This window comes from Meriones unguiculatus, chromosome X, assembly GCF_030254825.1.
Source record: "Meriones unguiculatus strain TT.TT164.6M chromosome X, Bangor_MerUng_6.1, whole genome shotgun sequence".
Lineage (NCBI taxonomy): Eukaryota > Metazoa > Chordata > Mammalia > Rodentia > Muridae > Meriones > Meriones unguiculatus.
The window spans coordinates 138895544-138909646 of record NC_083369.1 but is presented as its reverse complement, the minus strand read 5'-3'; the positions used below and the strand labels follow the sequence as shown (position 1 = coordinate 138909646).

At 43.8% G+C, this 14103-nt stretch overlaps 1 protein-coding gene across 3 annotated transcripts in view; it reads left to right on the top strand.

The window, feature by feature from the left end:
• Positions 1-10830, top strand: part of Rai2 (retinoic acid induced 2) — a 68910-nt gene extending 58080 nt beyond the window's left edge. For all 3 annotated transcript variants that reach the window (XM_060374462.1, XM_060374463.1, XM_021664314.2), the window contains one exon: positions 8873-10830. In XM_060374462.1, the coding sequence (XP_060230445.1) occupies positions 8897-10480 (1584 nt within the window). In that variant the 5' untranslated portion in view covers positions 8873-8896 and the 3' untranslated portion in view covers positions 10481-10830. The remainder of the gene's footprint in view (positions 1-8872) is intronic.
• Positions 10831-14103: the final 3273 nt, after the last annotated feature.

The following is a 14103-nucleotide window of genomic DNA, read 5'->3' as shown; positions in this document are numbered from 1 at the left end:
TCTTTATCTTGCAGAGAGGGAAACAGAGGCTTGGAACTCACTTTCCCAAAGTCGTATAACTGGCAGTTAGTAAAAGTTCAAGTTTGAACCTGGGACTCAGTTCAAAGTTTTTCCTCTTTATCATTCTCAGGAGGTCACAGTGCCCAGAATGAACTGGCACTATGTCCATAACAGTTGTTGATGAGTGGCTCACAAGCCTTCAAGGAAGGAAACACTCTGAACCCATATACTTTACAATTCTGCACCCCCTTCCTTCTAGTGACCCCTCAAAGGGTCTATATCTGTCACAGTGGTTTCTGGAAAATGTCCTTCTAATGACATAGGATTATAAACAATCTTTTTTCCCAGAACAAAAATTTAACCTTTGTATCTCAATCTAATTAGAAATGTTTCCCAGAAGACACGTTTCCCCCCCCCCCAACTTTCCTTTCCAAATTTAAGAGGCTTCTTTGTAGCCAGAAAAAAAAAAAAAATTCCTCAAACCATTGCTCTTCAAGGTAATAGACCTGGCCTGGGGCTTTAGAAATAATGTGTGCTTCTGTGTAAACTGCCCTTCCAGATCTTGGGATGCTGAATCATTCTTCTTACCTTCTACTGAAGTTCATCATAATGTGAGGAGATTATGTCCTTCCTCTTGATGGCAGGGCATCCCTCTATAGAAAATAAATGCTACGTTCTATCTTGGACTGGTCTTTGCCCTTTTGTCACACCTTTCACAGCTGTTCAGAGACTGGCATTCACCCTTTAGAAATGTATTCCTTTATCTCTGTAAGAAATATGGGTCTCAAAAGAGCACTGAATGGGATTGGAGAGATGGCTCGGTGAGTAAGAGCACTGACTGCTCTTCGGAGGATGTGGGTTCAATTCCCAGCACCTGCATGGCAGCTCGCAACTGTCTGTTACTCCAAGATCTAACACCCTCAACACAGACATACATGCAGGCAAAACATTAATGCACATAAAATAAAGATAAATGAATTATTTTCAAAAAAGAAAGAAAGAAAGAGCCCTGGATAAAGCAAGGAGAAGGTGGATTTGTTTTCTGTCTTGAGAACTACACCAATAAAAAAAAAAAAAATGTCTCTTTAGAAAAAAATAAAAGAATAGGAAATGCAAGGCTAGCACACATTAGGTCCCAAGATCATTTTTCAAAGAATGAATAAATGAATGAACACAAATCTGATTTCCTACTCCTGCCTTATGCTAAGACCTGCATGATTCCAAAGGCCACCATTGGTCCTTAGAATGCAGGCTATAAAGACTGTTGGGACACTGAATGAGAAAGTTAATGTAGAGACATACAGCATTATTTACCAGAAAAAGAAAAGAGGCAGAATAACCTTCCCAGCCAGGCCCCAGAATTCGGGTTGAACTTTTCCAGAATCCAAAAAAATACTCGAAAAATCAGGGCTGAGAACTTGGAGGTTCCCTCCCTTCAGTTACGCTTAGCCTACATGTTCCTAGATATCTTTTAGCATTTGAAACAAAGAAAGTGGGTCAGAGAATGGATTTGTGGAGAAGAAGCACAGTTTTGAAAGTCATTGTACACTGTGCTGTGTGAACTTGAACAAGCTACTTGACCTCTGAGTGTTAGCTTCCTCTCTCTAACATAGGAAGAGTGGATTGGGCTAGTGACCAGTCTAAAGTTATTAAGACAGAAGAGCTCTAGAAATCTAATCGGGCCCTGCCTGAGAGATTCATTTCTCTTGCTGAGTGGTATCATTTCATTCTTTTTTTTTTAATTTTTATTAATTGCAGTTTATTCACTTTGTACCCCACCTGTAGCTGCCTCCCTTCTCCCCTCCCAATCCTACCCTCCCTCCTTCTTCTCCTCCCATGCCCTTCCCCCAGTCCACTGAAAAGGGAAGTCCTCCTCCCTTTCCCTCTGATCCTAGTCTATCATGTCTCATCGGGAGTGGCTACATTGTCTTCCTCTGTGACCTGGTAAGGCTGTTTCCCCCTCAGGGGGAGGTGATCAAAGAGCAGGCCATTCAGTTCCTGTCAGAGACAGTCCCTGTCCCTATTACTATGGAAACCACTTGGACACTGAACTGCCATAGGCTACCTCTGTGCAGGGGTTCCAGGCCATCTCCATGAATGGTCCTTGGTCTCAGAAAAGACCCCTGTGCCCAAACTTTTTGATTGAACACACACATGTACACACACAAGCACACACACACACACACACACACATCATGTGTGTATTCTTATGTTTTGGTGTTGTATGGACTACAAAGAGAAGAAAAGAAGGATGCAAATGAAAAGCTGATAAGCTGAACATAAATAACTTTTTACCATCCCAGGGCATGGATTTCTCTCCTTTCTCTCAAGCTGATCTTCAAACTATTGATGTCAATGGTCAGTTAATGGCACTGGATCTGACTGACTCTGTAATTTTTAAACCAGCATAGGAGAAGATTTCTTGATTTTACTTCCTTCTTGACAGAACCACAGGACTTTTTCCACAGCCAATGCCTAGCCTTACCAAGGTTGATCTCAGTTGAAATTTGTATGACCACCACAGTTTTAATAACTTAAGTAGTGGGTCGGGTGACTCATTTCCGAAGTTAATTTGGATCATTGTATTAGTCTCTGCATGTAGAGTACAACTAAATATGAGATGGGTAACTATGTTGTGTGCTTTTTATTGTTTTCAATTTTTTAGCTTTGTACTAAAATTTTAATTTTAGATAAAAATCTTTAAATAATATAAAATTTAAAGTATAACTAATTAAATTTGCATTAATATAAAGACAAATATAGTATCTCTGCTCTGGCTCTGGCTTTCTCTCAAGCTACAATGCTTCCATGTGGCAGAGTGTGTTAGGCAGGTAATGGGGGCAAGAAGCAGGAATAGTGAGCAGGGAACTCCACTGATTAAGAGCAACCAAGCTGCAGGAAACCAGAGGTATTTTCTAGCAACCCGGAAGGTTAGGCTCACTGGAAGACCTACAGGCTGTTTGCCACTGGAAAAAAATTCACAAAGAATCTTAATCCCTTTTCTGATATGGGACTCATCAAGAATCACCTTCTGGAATGGGAATAAACTTCCAAGAACCAATGCTGATATTGATAGCCTGATCATAAATGATAGAGTTAAAGTTGGCATCAGATTGCTCTGATTAACTAGCACAGAGTCGGTGTTGTTCGTATGTGAAAAGACAAAAGCCCAACTGAAGAGACCAAAGCAGCGAAATGGCCCAAGTGTGTGTATTTGATGTATAGTAAGTCATGATGAAAAGAGAGATCAATACAAAAATAAACTGAATTAACTTTTATTTTACTTTTGAAACTAAAATTCTGGGGATGTCAAAATAAATAAAGGTTAAAAAGATAAATATAGCTAGGCTATGGTGTTGCATGCCTTTAATCCCAGCTCTTGAGAGGCAGGTTGATCTCTCTCTCTCTCTCTCTCTCTCTCTCTCTCTCTCTCTGTTTTCCTGGCTCACAATATTTTTATTTTTTTTTTATTTATTACAATGTATTCACTTTGTATCCCAGCTGTAGGTCTCTCCCTTCACCCTCCCAGTTTGAGAATACATTCAAATAGCAATTACGCTCACAGCTTTGTCAAAGTAAAAGGGCCTTGTGCCGATGTTTAAAGCTCAGAAAATTCAATCTCTGGGGCAAGTAATTGACAATTACTACACCCTGTGGGGAGAGAAAACCCATTTGTGAACCCGGTTGGAGTTGCTTCTTATGTAGTGCACCCTGAGTCCTGAATGGTGAAACCATATGTGTATACACTATTAAAGGACACAATATGCTTTTCTCTTCTGACTCATAGTTAATGGCTTGTGATTTTTTTTTTAAACAGAATTAGGTCATTCGTTGAGGGTTCACATATATACTGTCTCATGGGAGTCCCTCACAGTGGAGGCAGTCACAACCAATGGCCCTACCCTGTACTCTTCTCCGAAGTTCATACACCTCTGAAGTAGCTGGTCCAGGTGAATGTTGGCCAATTTGAGTCCCAGTAACTAGTCTTGGTGAGCTCTGGCCACTCTAAGTCCCAGTCTCTTCACGTGTCAGAAGTATCTGGAATAGGATAGGGCAGAGATTCTCAGTCTGTGGGGTTTGACCTTTTGGGAGTCAAAAAACCCTTTCACAGGGGTAGCCTAAGACCATCGGAAAACACAAATATTTACAATTCATTAACAATAGCAAAATTACAGTTATGTAGCAGCAACAAAACAATTTTCTGGTTGGGGTCACCATAAGGAACTGTATTAAAGGGTCACAGCATTAGGAAGGTTGAGAACCACTATGATTGTACAAATGGCAAACTTGTGATCAGAAGACAAGTAGGAAAATACCAGGCCTAGAAAAGCTTGGATATTCATTCATGTACCAATTCATCCAGAAAACATTTCCTAAGTACCTCCTATTCAAGAGGTACAATACCAAGTCCAAGTAAACACAAGGGTCTAGAGAACTCCAGCATGAGGGCAGAGTCAAGACTGAACAAGGTTAAATTAAAGTCCTGTGGATCTCGGTGAGAATGAAGGAAGTGGCAAGTTGAGACCCCAACACATAAGCGGAAGTAAGCTGAGTGAAGACAAAGGCCGGAGAGGGCTCCAGGCTGAGGGGAAGAACTGTGACTTTATAAGCATCTAGGCCTAGCTGTGATCTCAGACATTCCTTTCCCACCACCTCACATACCATTTTTCCCAAAGTCTACATCTGGGGGACATGTAGTCTACAGAGATGAGGTGTTAGCACCTGGCTGAGGACAGAGAGAATGAAGGCCTTTAGCAACAGGTAGGCCCAGCTTGCCCGTGTTCTACCAGGCCACACAGTCATTATTTACTAGATCTTGATATCTCTCGCTCTCCTTTTCTCTCTCCCCTTTTGCTTTCTCTGTCTCTATGTTGCTGTCTGTCTCTGTCTGTCTGTCTGTCTGTCTCTCTTTTCTCTCTCTCTTTCTCTGTGTGTGTTCTCTATTTCTCTCCTTCCACTCCTCCACAGTGATAACGGGCATAGGCAAAAATGATTGGTGACTTCATTTAAACTCATTTGAAAATAAAATTTTACAAAACCCAAACACAAGAAAACATTTCCTGCTATCTCTGAAGAAGTCCCTGCCTGTTCTTCTTGAGCTTGAGTGATGGCAGCTGTGATGTTTTTGATTCTGATTCAGGAAAAGCCCAAGGCCACGCTCTGCCCACATTCATCAGCAGCTTAGCTGAATGGGGAGGATGGGCTTATGCTTTCTTCGAAGTCATTAACTACCTTCTGGGCTCATCTTCTGGGACAAAGACTTGCTGTTTGAACCCAAAATTTGTGAGCTGCTGTTTTTATTCTCTATGCAGAACCAGGGCTCCTAATAGCAGCTCCTGCAGCAGCAATGCAAGAGGCATCATCACACTTTATCATGCACGCCTTGTCCACTGCTGACCCAGAGCTGTAGGAGGTTGCCAGTTAGCAGGATGAACAGGGGGAGGAAGCACAAGCGGAAGACAATGAAGAGCCTTTCTAGAATGTGGAAAGGTGTGGTATGGAAGGAAGGTCTTTGTATTTTCTTAACCTGGATATCCCTGAGAACAGTGTTATACTTGGTAGAGATGAAGTGGAAGAAACAACCAGGCTGGCCAGCGTTCCTCCAGAAAAGCAGATGGAGTTATCCCCATGCAATCTTTGGCTGAGAGCCCTTAATGGCCAGCGTGCTAGAAGGAAGACTTTGGCCAGTGGCTTGCTTTCTTCTTGCTACTGAAATACTGCAGATTTCTTTCCTCCACCTGCCCTCTGGCAAGGCCTGTATGACATTTAGCTTGTCATGTCTGTTTTCAGAAATAAGCAGGCTCCAGAAAGGGATCTGCAAATCCCCCTGTCGCTTCTGTGATCCAAGGACAGGAGGTTATTGGGTAGTAGGCTGAGAGCTGTCCTGCTATCTGTCCTCTAGTCACACCACCATAGCCACTTCTGGCTCACTCCCCAAGGACAGAAACTCCAGTTAGGAGGAGCTAGGGTAGATAGAACTCCAGTGGAAAAACTAGTCTGATGACAGGCATGCATTGGCTGGGAAACACGTGGCCTCTACTTTGAATAGGTCTTATTCTCAAATAGTCTTTGCTGCAGTCCTCCTTAGGCATACCAGGTACTCCATGTTGAAGCAGAGGCTCTAGGGATGATACCTGGGACTAGCCTGGAATTCTAATTCTGGTGTCCCTTAAGCTAGTTCTTTGACTTCACCGTGGAATTAATCCCCTTGTTGATGAAATGGGCATAATTCTAATCCTCTGAAAGGGTCATCGCAAGGACCGAACAGACAGTCATGTAATTGCATTGTGTGGAACAAGGTAAATGCACAAGTGTCCCACATCTTGCTGTCCACAGGAGGGGTAATAATGGAGACACCCAATCATCAAAAGGTCCCCTCCTCACATCCTGATAAGGAAGATGTTGGAGAGGGTAGTAGGCCTGTTGGGAAAGAGGCCTCTGGGAAATAGTATACCCTGGCAAAGTCCCCCTCCTCACACCTTGATCAGGAGAATTCCGGAAGAGGTAGCAGACCTAGATCAGGAGCGTCAGTGGGAACAAGGGAGGTTTCCTAGGAAGCAGTGAGAGCTAGCCATTGAGATGAAGATACGTGCGTGTAACAGGTGAAGGGGGATCTAGAAAGTTGTCTTCATTCCTTTAGGAGTGTGTGAAGGGAGGCTTAAAGAGGAAAGGACACAGGGATGGAGAATACCACTTCTGAAATTATACATAGGCACAGTCATCATGAGGAAGTGCAGAACACTGAAAGATGGCATAGAACATGTCTTCATTTCGGCTAAGTTGCCTCTTAGTCATCAGATTTGGTCTTGGATGGGTGGCTCCTCTGAGAGTTGTTCTCTTGTCCTTATCAGTCCCACCTAAGCTTTTAGTTATGTTTTCCTCAACTATCCATGGGAGACCCAGCCACTGTGAGGGACAAATTGGACACTTGTGGAAAAGTCTTAGATTCATAGATCTTTCCTGGGACTGTATTTCTGTGCCACAAATATTTATCCTTCTGTTGTTACTGCCTTTTCTATATGTATTCCCCCTGTTCGTGCTACAAATCTTGTCTGCTGGAAGACATACAGCTTCGTTAGACTATAATCTCTGTGAAAATAAAGGAGCCTCATCTCTCACTCACAGCTTAAACTCTAGTCCTCAGAATGCAGTAAGCATTTATAAGAAAAACTGGTTACATGAGTAAATGAATGTATGTCTGTGAGAATGACTGTCATTTTGAAAGTATGTTTTCTGGTGCTGAAATAAGGACCAGCCTCCTCAGAAAGAGGTAAACGCTTTGGGTAGCATAGGTGCCCTCAGCCTTTCTAGAAGCAGGCTGCCTCCTGAGTGTCCTAAGGAGTTTCTTGCCAACATACTGGGCCAACATGTAGTTTCCAGAGAGAATGTTGCAAACAGGGACTCAGGCTCTAGAATACTCCCTTGGAATTACTACAATGTGTCTTTCCAAAAGTGTGATATGCCAGTTATACTCCACAGAGCTGTTTGCACAGCATCCTTCACTTTTTTCCCACCCCTTCCTTCCTCAAAGCAATTCCTTGTATTGTGCATTTGACACATTGTGATGGTTTGAAAATGTCATGAAATTGTTCATTTGTTAACATTGCATTCCTATGGTAAGACTGTATTTCTTACACCACGATGTGCTGGGTCACCTCCCTCTTGTGCTTGAGAGATTGTGATAACAGCTTAGTGGTGAGAGGATAAGGACAGGATGACCACAGGATGAAAGTCCACATAGGTAAGACAGGTGAGGTCAAGAATCTGTTTTGCCTCAGACTTTTCCAGTGCAGTGGAGGATTATTGCATTATTATCAAACCCAACCACACTCCAGGGCTGCACAGATCCCTGAGTTAGACATGGTGCCTGCTTTCTCCATGGTAACGAGGCTAAATATGGATGCGTTTCCATGGAGAGCCATACTGCAGCTGCAGTCCTGCTTCCTCCAAGAAGCATCCTCTCTAGGCTTCTCTGACCCCTTAGGAAGTGGCCGTCAGTGCTCAAGACCATGTCTTTCACCTTTGAGAATTTTTGTTTCCAACATATATTTCATTTCCCCCAGACCCAGACCCATCAGCACCACTTTCTCTTAGTAATTAGATTTTGGGAAAGGTCATAGGTCAGAAAGATGTTCAGGTGAGCCTGATGGGCTTGATGACCATTCATGTAAATGATTCCATCCCTGTCTGCTCTAAGAAGTGGAGTTTTCTATTATCAGAGGAAAGGGAATGTGATTGGCTAGCCGGAGACAGTGGGACAACTATAATGAGCTTTGGGTAAACACTCTGTTCTTCCAAGCTCCAAACCTCTTGGGAGATTTATTGCTACAGTTTTTGAAATGCTTTCTGAAATTTTCCATAATTTTAAAGTTCAGTAATTACACCTACAAACCGTTTTTAATGCCCCATTCTATGGTCATAGAATATCCTAATGTGACAAGGCTTTATTTTTCCTTAAGGGAAAATAACTCTACTACATTTTCAAATTTGAACTAGTTCAAATCTCTGCATTTCTTAACTGTCCAACAGAGCAATGTGGAATGAAACTTTGTTTTTGTTGAAGGCTGATTATATAAGCTGAGTATTAGGCTTTAAAATAGCCTGTTTAACATCACTTGGCTATTTAGAGATTACATCGTGTGTGTTTATAACTTAATCGCCTGTTAAACTGGGTCTTTATAAGCACAGCTGATCATATGGGTGTGTTCGTGTATATTAGGAAATATCTATAATGCATATGTATACATAGAGAGCTGGGTTGTGCTGCCCAGTTAACTAAGCTATGGAAACTATTTTGAGACTGGAGAGATCTTGTAAGGCAATTATAAATAGTCTCTTAAGAAAGATTCATATCGTGTGTTCTGTGTTGCAGGCCACGTGGCACCACAGCCAAGTGATGGATAACCTGCAGTCCCAGAACCTTTCCATGGACATGACTGACTCTCCTCCCACTTTGGCCAATAACAGACTGGAGAACGGCATGGCCCAGCTGATAACTACCGAGGCCTGGAACATCAACTCCACTGACCTGGTAAAGAAGGCCCTGGTGACCGTGCCGGCCCCATCCATTCTGAACCCTCCGGCTGAGTCTCAGAGTGGCATGGCTCTGAAGGTGGCAGCCACCGTGGTGCAGCCCGTGTGCCTTGGGGAAAGTCCAGTGGTGATGCCCATTCACATGCAGGTGGAGGGGAGCTCTGCACCGGAGCTCAACCCCAGCAGCAATGCTACCTACGTTATGACGACACAAGGCCCCGTGCAGCTCCCGGTAGTGTTGGAGCAGCATGTTTTCCAGCACCTCAACTCCCCTCTGGTCCTGCCACAGGAGGCCCCGTGTTCCTCTAATGCTATCCACAACAACCTCTTCCAAGGGGCTGAGAACTCTCAGGCCCAGCCTCAGCTCGTGGACCTGAAGATCCCAAGCCAGCCGCAGGAGCCCACGTTAGAAGCTGTCCTCCAGAATTTATTCCCTAACCAAGGCTCTCTGGGCCCTCCACCCTGCCAGCCTCCTCCTGCCTATGCTCCAGTACCTCCCCAGGCCATGAACTCTCCCTTGGCCCCCCTGGTCCCACCAGCTACCCTCTTGGTGCCCTATCCTGTGATCGTCCCTTTGCCAGTGCCAGTGCCCATCCCCATCCCTATCCCAGTGCCTCAGAGTTCCGAATCCAAGTTCAGCTCCAATTTCCCCAAGCCAGCATCTTCCTTCAGCCTGCACTCCTTTAAAGGCACCCAGACCACTCTGGAAAAGGATGAACTGAAGCCTTTAGACATCCTCCAGCCAAAGGAGTATTTCCAGCTTAGCCGCCACACAGTCATCAAGATGGGGAGTGAAAATGAGGCCCTGGATCTCTCCATGAAGTCAGTGCCCCGGCTCAAGGCTGGAGAAACTAGCCCAGCAATCTTCCAAGAAGACGCAGTACTCGACCTGTCCGTGGCAGCCCACCGAAAGGCAGAGGCTCCCCCAGAGACACTGTATGACAGCAGTGAGTCAGCAGACAGACAGGGTCACACTGTGCTGGAGAAACATCCCAGCGGTCTGGAAATGCCCTTTGTCCCTGCCAAGTCTCGTGAGGCCTTTGCCATGATGCACAGCTACATCAGTGGTAGCAATGGCACTGAGATGGTCAGCCAGCCCAGCCACCCCAGCAGTGAGGTGAAGGCTGAAAATAACATTGAGATCGTAAGTGAGTCCCAGGCAGCCAAGGTCATTGTCTCAGTTGAAGATGCTGTGCCTACCATCTTCTGTGGCAAGATGAAAGGCCTCTCAGGGGTATCCACCAAAAACTTCTCCTTCAAAAGAGAAGACTCTGTGCTTCAGGGTTATGACATCAACAGCCAAGGAGAAGAATCCCTGGGAAATGCCGAGCCCCTTGTGAAACCCATCACAAACCGGAGCATAAAGTTAAAGAAAGTGAACTCCCAGGAAATACACATGCTCCCAATTAAAAAACAACGGCTGGCCACCTTTTATCCAAGAAAGTAAAGAAGGGCTTTAAAACATTTTTATGATTATGACATGGGGAAAGGTGCATTGGTTTTTTAAAAAGGCATCTAAAACAAACTATCTTTGTTAATTATTTGGGGGCGTAGGTGGGAGGCAGAAAGGCAAATTAGCTAGTATCATTTTCTTTTTTAATTTTTGACTTTTCACAAATGAATAAATAAGAGCAACCTATTTTTCAAGCAGATTGCACATTTTTTTGCAGCTTTAATGGAATATTGGGTGAATCAGAGGGGTAAAAAGCTATTTTCATTGCCACAAAGTGCTTTGATGATGTAATACCTAATAAAGGGTAGGATGAATATTTCACAATAAATGTTTGTTTGCACTAATTGGTTGCAGTATTCTGTCATTTGTAAAATTTACATTTCTCAACTGGCATGGTTTGGCCTAAACTCTTGCTTGTAAAGAGCTCTAATTTATGGCTGTTTAGAGACCTAAGCTCTTCAGGCATGTTGGGAAATATTGCCTTGTGCCCCAGAGAAAAAGGATTCAGAGTATGTATGGTCTCTAGCAAATCACTTTTTCCTCTGGGCCTGGGTTTTTGTTTTTGTTTTTGTTTTTGTTTTGTTTGTTTTGTTTTGTTCTGTTTTTTAGTGTGGCAAAGGAGCAGGGAGGGGCTGGAGAAGTGAATTTCCAGTACTCAAGGCCTCTCTCTGTTCACTTAGTTCTTGAGTGTGTTGAGTTTTCTTAGTGGGCTTCCCACATGTTAAAAACAAGTGGCTGTAAAAGAAAAAATGAAAAAAAAAAAAGGTGCCTTTGCCCTGGCATGGTGGCCCTTGCCTGTAATCTGGAGGCTGATGCTAAAGAGCTGTAAGCTGAAGGCTAAGCCTGAGCTTCATAGAAGGACCCTGTCACACACACACACACACACACACACACACACACACACTCACACACACACCAAAACAAAACAACAACAACAAAAACACAAGGAAAAGGTAGTCTGTTGGTTTTTTTGTTTTGTTTTTTTTTGTTTGTTTGTTTGTTTGTTTTCTGGGACCTCCAAGTTTAGCTGGGAATGGCTACCCTTTTGGCAAGGTAATACGAGCATTGTTTATAATCTTATAGTCGTTTGGAAATCTTGTGAGTCGAGTGTTATTTTAGGCCACTCAGAACCCAAGGGAGGTCGACTTTATATGAATTTAGAAAGAAGAAAGTCAGTCTTTGTCGGATTAGCTTGGTGGTTCTCAAATGAGGGCGCTTGTACATTGCCCCACGCCCCCCACCCCCAACCAGGGACATCTGGCAATGTCTGGCAATGCTTAAGGATGATTGTGGCTGTCACAACTGGGGGAGGGGCTTTCTACTGTCATCTAGGAGGTAGACCAGGGACACTGCTACTGCTGAACATCTTATGATGCACAAGATAGCCCCACCCCCAACAAAGAACCGGTCTAAGCTACAATGACAGCCATGCTGAGGCTGAGAAGCCCTGGCTCAGCCACTCCTTGACGGATGGAAGCGATGCACTTGGAAGGAGAGAACGCTGTGTTGCTCTTCCGTGACAACATAAAGCCACCCACACAGAGGAGAAACTGTGAGCAAGCGTCTAAAATAGACCTGCTAGGTGGCACATCACACTGGTGTCTGAAACTGTGCTGGCGAGAGACTGATTAGTGCATGCCTGTTTAAAACTTAAAGCTCTTTCTTTCACTTCTTGCAATTAGTATGTATCCAGCTGTTATTGTGAACACGAACAGGAGGAAAAACAGTTGTAAGACTGTTCTTTTATTACCAGTCCCTCTGTGGATGGGGTTACAGTTTTAGCTGGTCCTGTAACTAGAGTGGATTTTTCTTTTTCCTGCACTTTTTTTTCCTGTGCTGTTGACATTTCTTGTTGCAAAGAATGACCAAATAGCTGTTTCTCAACTGACTGGCTAGTCTCATTATACATCAGCCAGATGCCATATTTTCAGGATTTAAATGGTACAGCTGACTCCATTCCCTGTTCTTCTTCCCAGTGTGAATTTCTGGCCATGTTTCCTAAGCACAGTGTGCATTATAGTCTCAAATCAAATAGAAGTATGCTTGGGGACTAGTGTTACCCATTTGCTTGTCATTGTTTCTCCCTAGGCTTCGGGTAGTTCCTGCTGCCATGCAGCACTGAATAGGCTTTCTCTCCCAGCCAGGAGGGTCCATGTATTCACAAGGGATTTGAACTGCTAATCTAGATTTGGGGAACAGAGCTTACAATTAGCAAGTCCTTATAGTCGTTTGGAAATCTTGTGAGTCGAGTGTTATTGTAGGCCACTCAGAACCCAAGGGAGGTCGACTTTATATGAATTTAGAAAGAAGAAAGTCAGTGTTAGTCACATAAGTGGAAAGGAAGGCATTTGGAGACTGCAATTACCCTTACAAACCTCAGAGCACAACTTTCTCTCGGTCATAAGGGAATTCCCTTCTGTCTGCAGATGGAAGCTCTGCTTTGGTGAGGAAGGGTAATTCCAGTTCTAGGTGTTGAAGCAATGGGAGGCCCGGTTAAACAGGCCTTCCCCAACTGAGCCACGCGTGGTATGTGGTCCTTGCTGTTCATTTCCCGGAGGAGGGGTTGAGCAGACATGGGGGAACTGTATTATGGGTGCTTGTGTGCACTGTGCTAGCACTGGAAAACTTGCCTATTGAGATCCTTGCACGGAATTTTTTTTTTCTTTTTGTGCTGTGTTACTGTGGCAGGAACACTCTCTTCCTGTTTTCTCTTCCCAGCCTTTGACAGAAACTGGAATCCAATCCATTTTGGTACCTGCTGGCCGGGGATTCAGGGAAAAGGACTGGGCCCATTATTATGGCCAGAGTAGGCCCAATGATTTAATTCAATATCCCTTCCCAAGTCAGAAGTTCGCAAATTTTCACATCAGCCTTTAGGGCTATTAGTCTGGAACTCCAGTTCCTTTTCTAAGGAATATGATCCCCGTGAGGATCACCAAGGGGCACACCAGCAAACTCTCCAGCCACATCGTTTTTTTTCTGCTCAGTTCAGCCCTATCTGTAGTCAGTGTCAGGTGTGCAGCCGTCACTGCTGTGTCCAGATAACCCACTTTCAGGGTTCAGCCGTGAAAGGTTTCCATCAGCTTTCTCCACTGACTTCATTTTCCATCTCTTCTCACAAATGTTTTGGACCAGCTAAGAGAAATATCAGCTTTTCATCTTTTGGGGTTTTGTGGTTTGTATAAAAAAAAGAAAAAGAAAAAACATGATTAGTCCTTGGGAATGTTGATATTTGCTAATACTTATGAAGAAAGCTTCAGCTGGCTTCAGTTCAGAACTGATTTTTTTTTTAAAGGAAGATCTCACAAAGGTCTGTATTTGGGGGCAGAAACCCCCTTGCATTGCAACTCTCATTTACCTAAAGAAAAGGAGGGATGAAGACTTAAAGAGGTTACACTTATTATCTTACCCAAGGAAGCCCTTGCCAGTAAATATAAAATTAAAAAATGTGGTCAAAATGTTTTTTTTAAGGCTTAAAGGCAAAACTATCACAGTATAAGCATGAAGGTCTGCAATGCCTGAAAACTCCAAACAGAAAATGGTGGTGGGGGGGAGCACAGAAAGGGAAGGAGGAAAGGAGGGAAGGAAGGGGAAAAGAAGAGGGGGGAAGGAAAGAA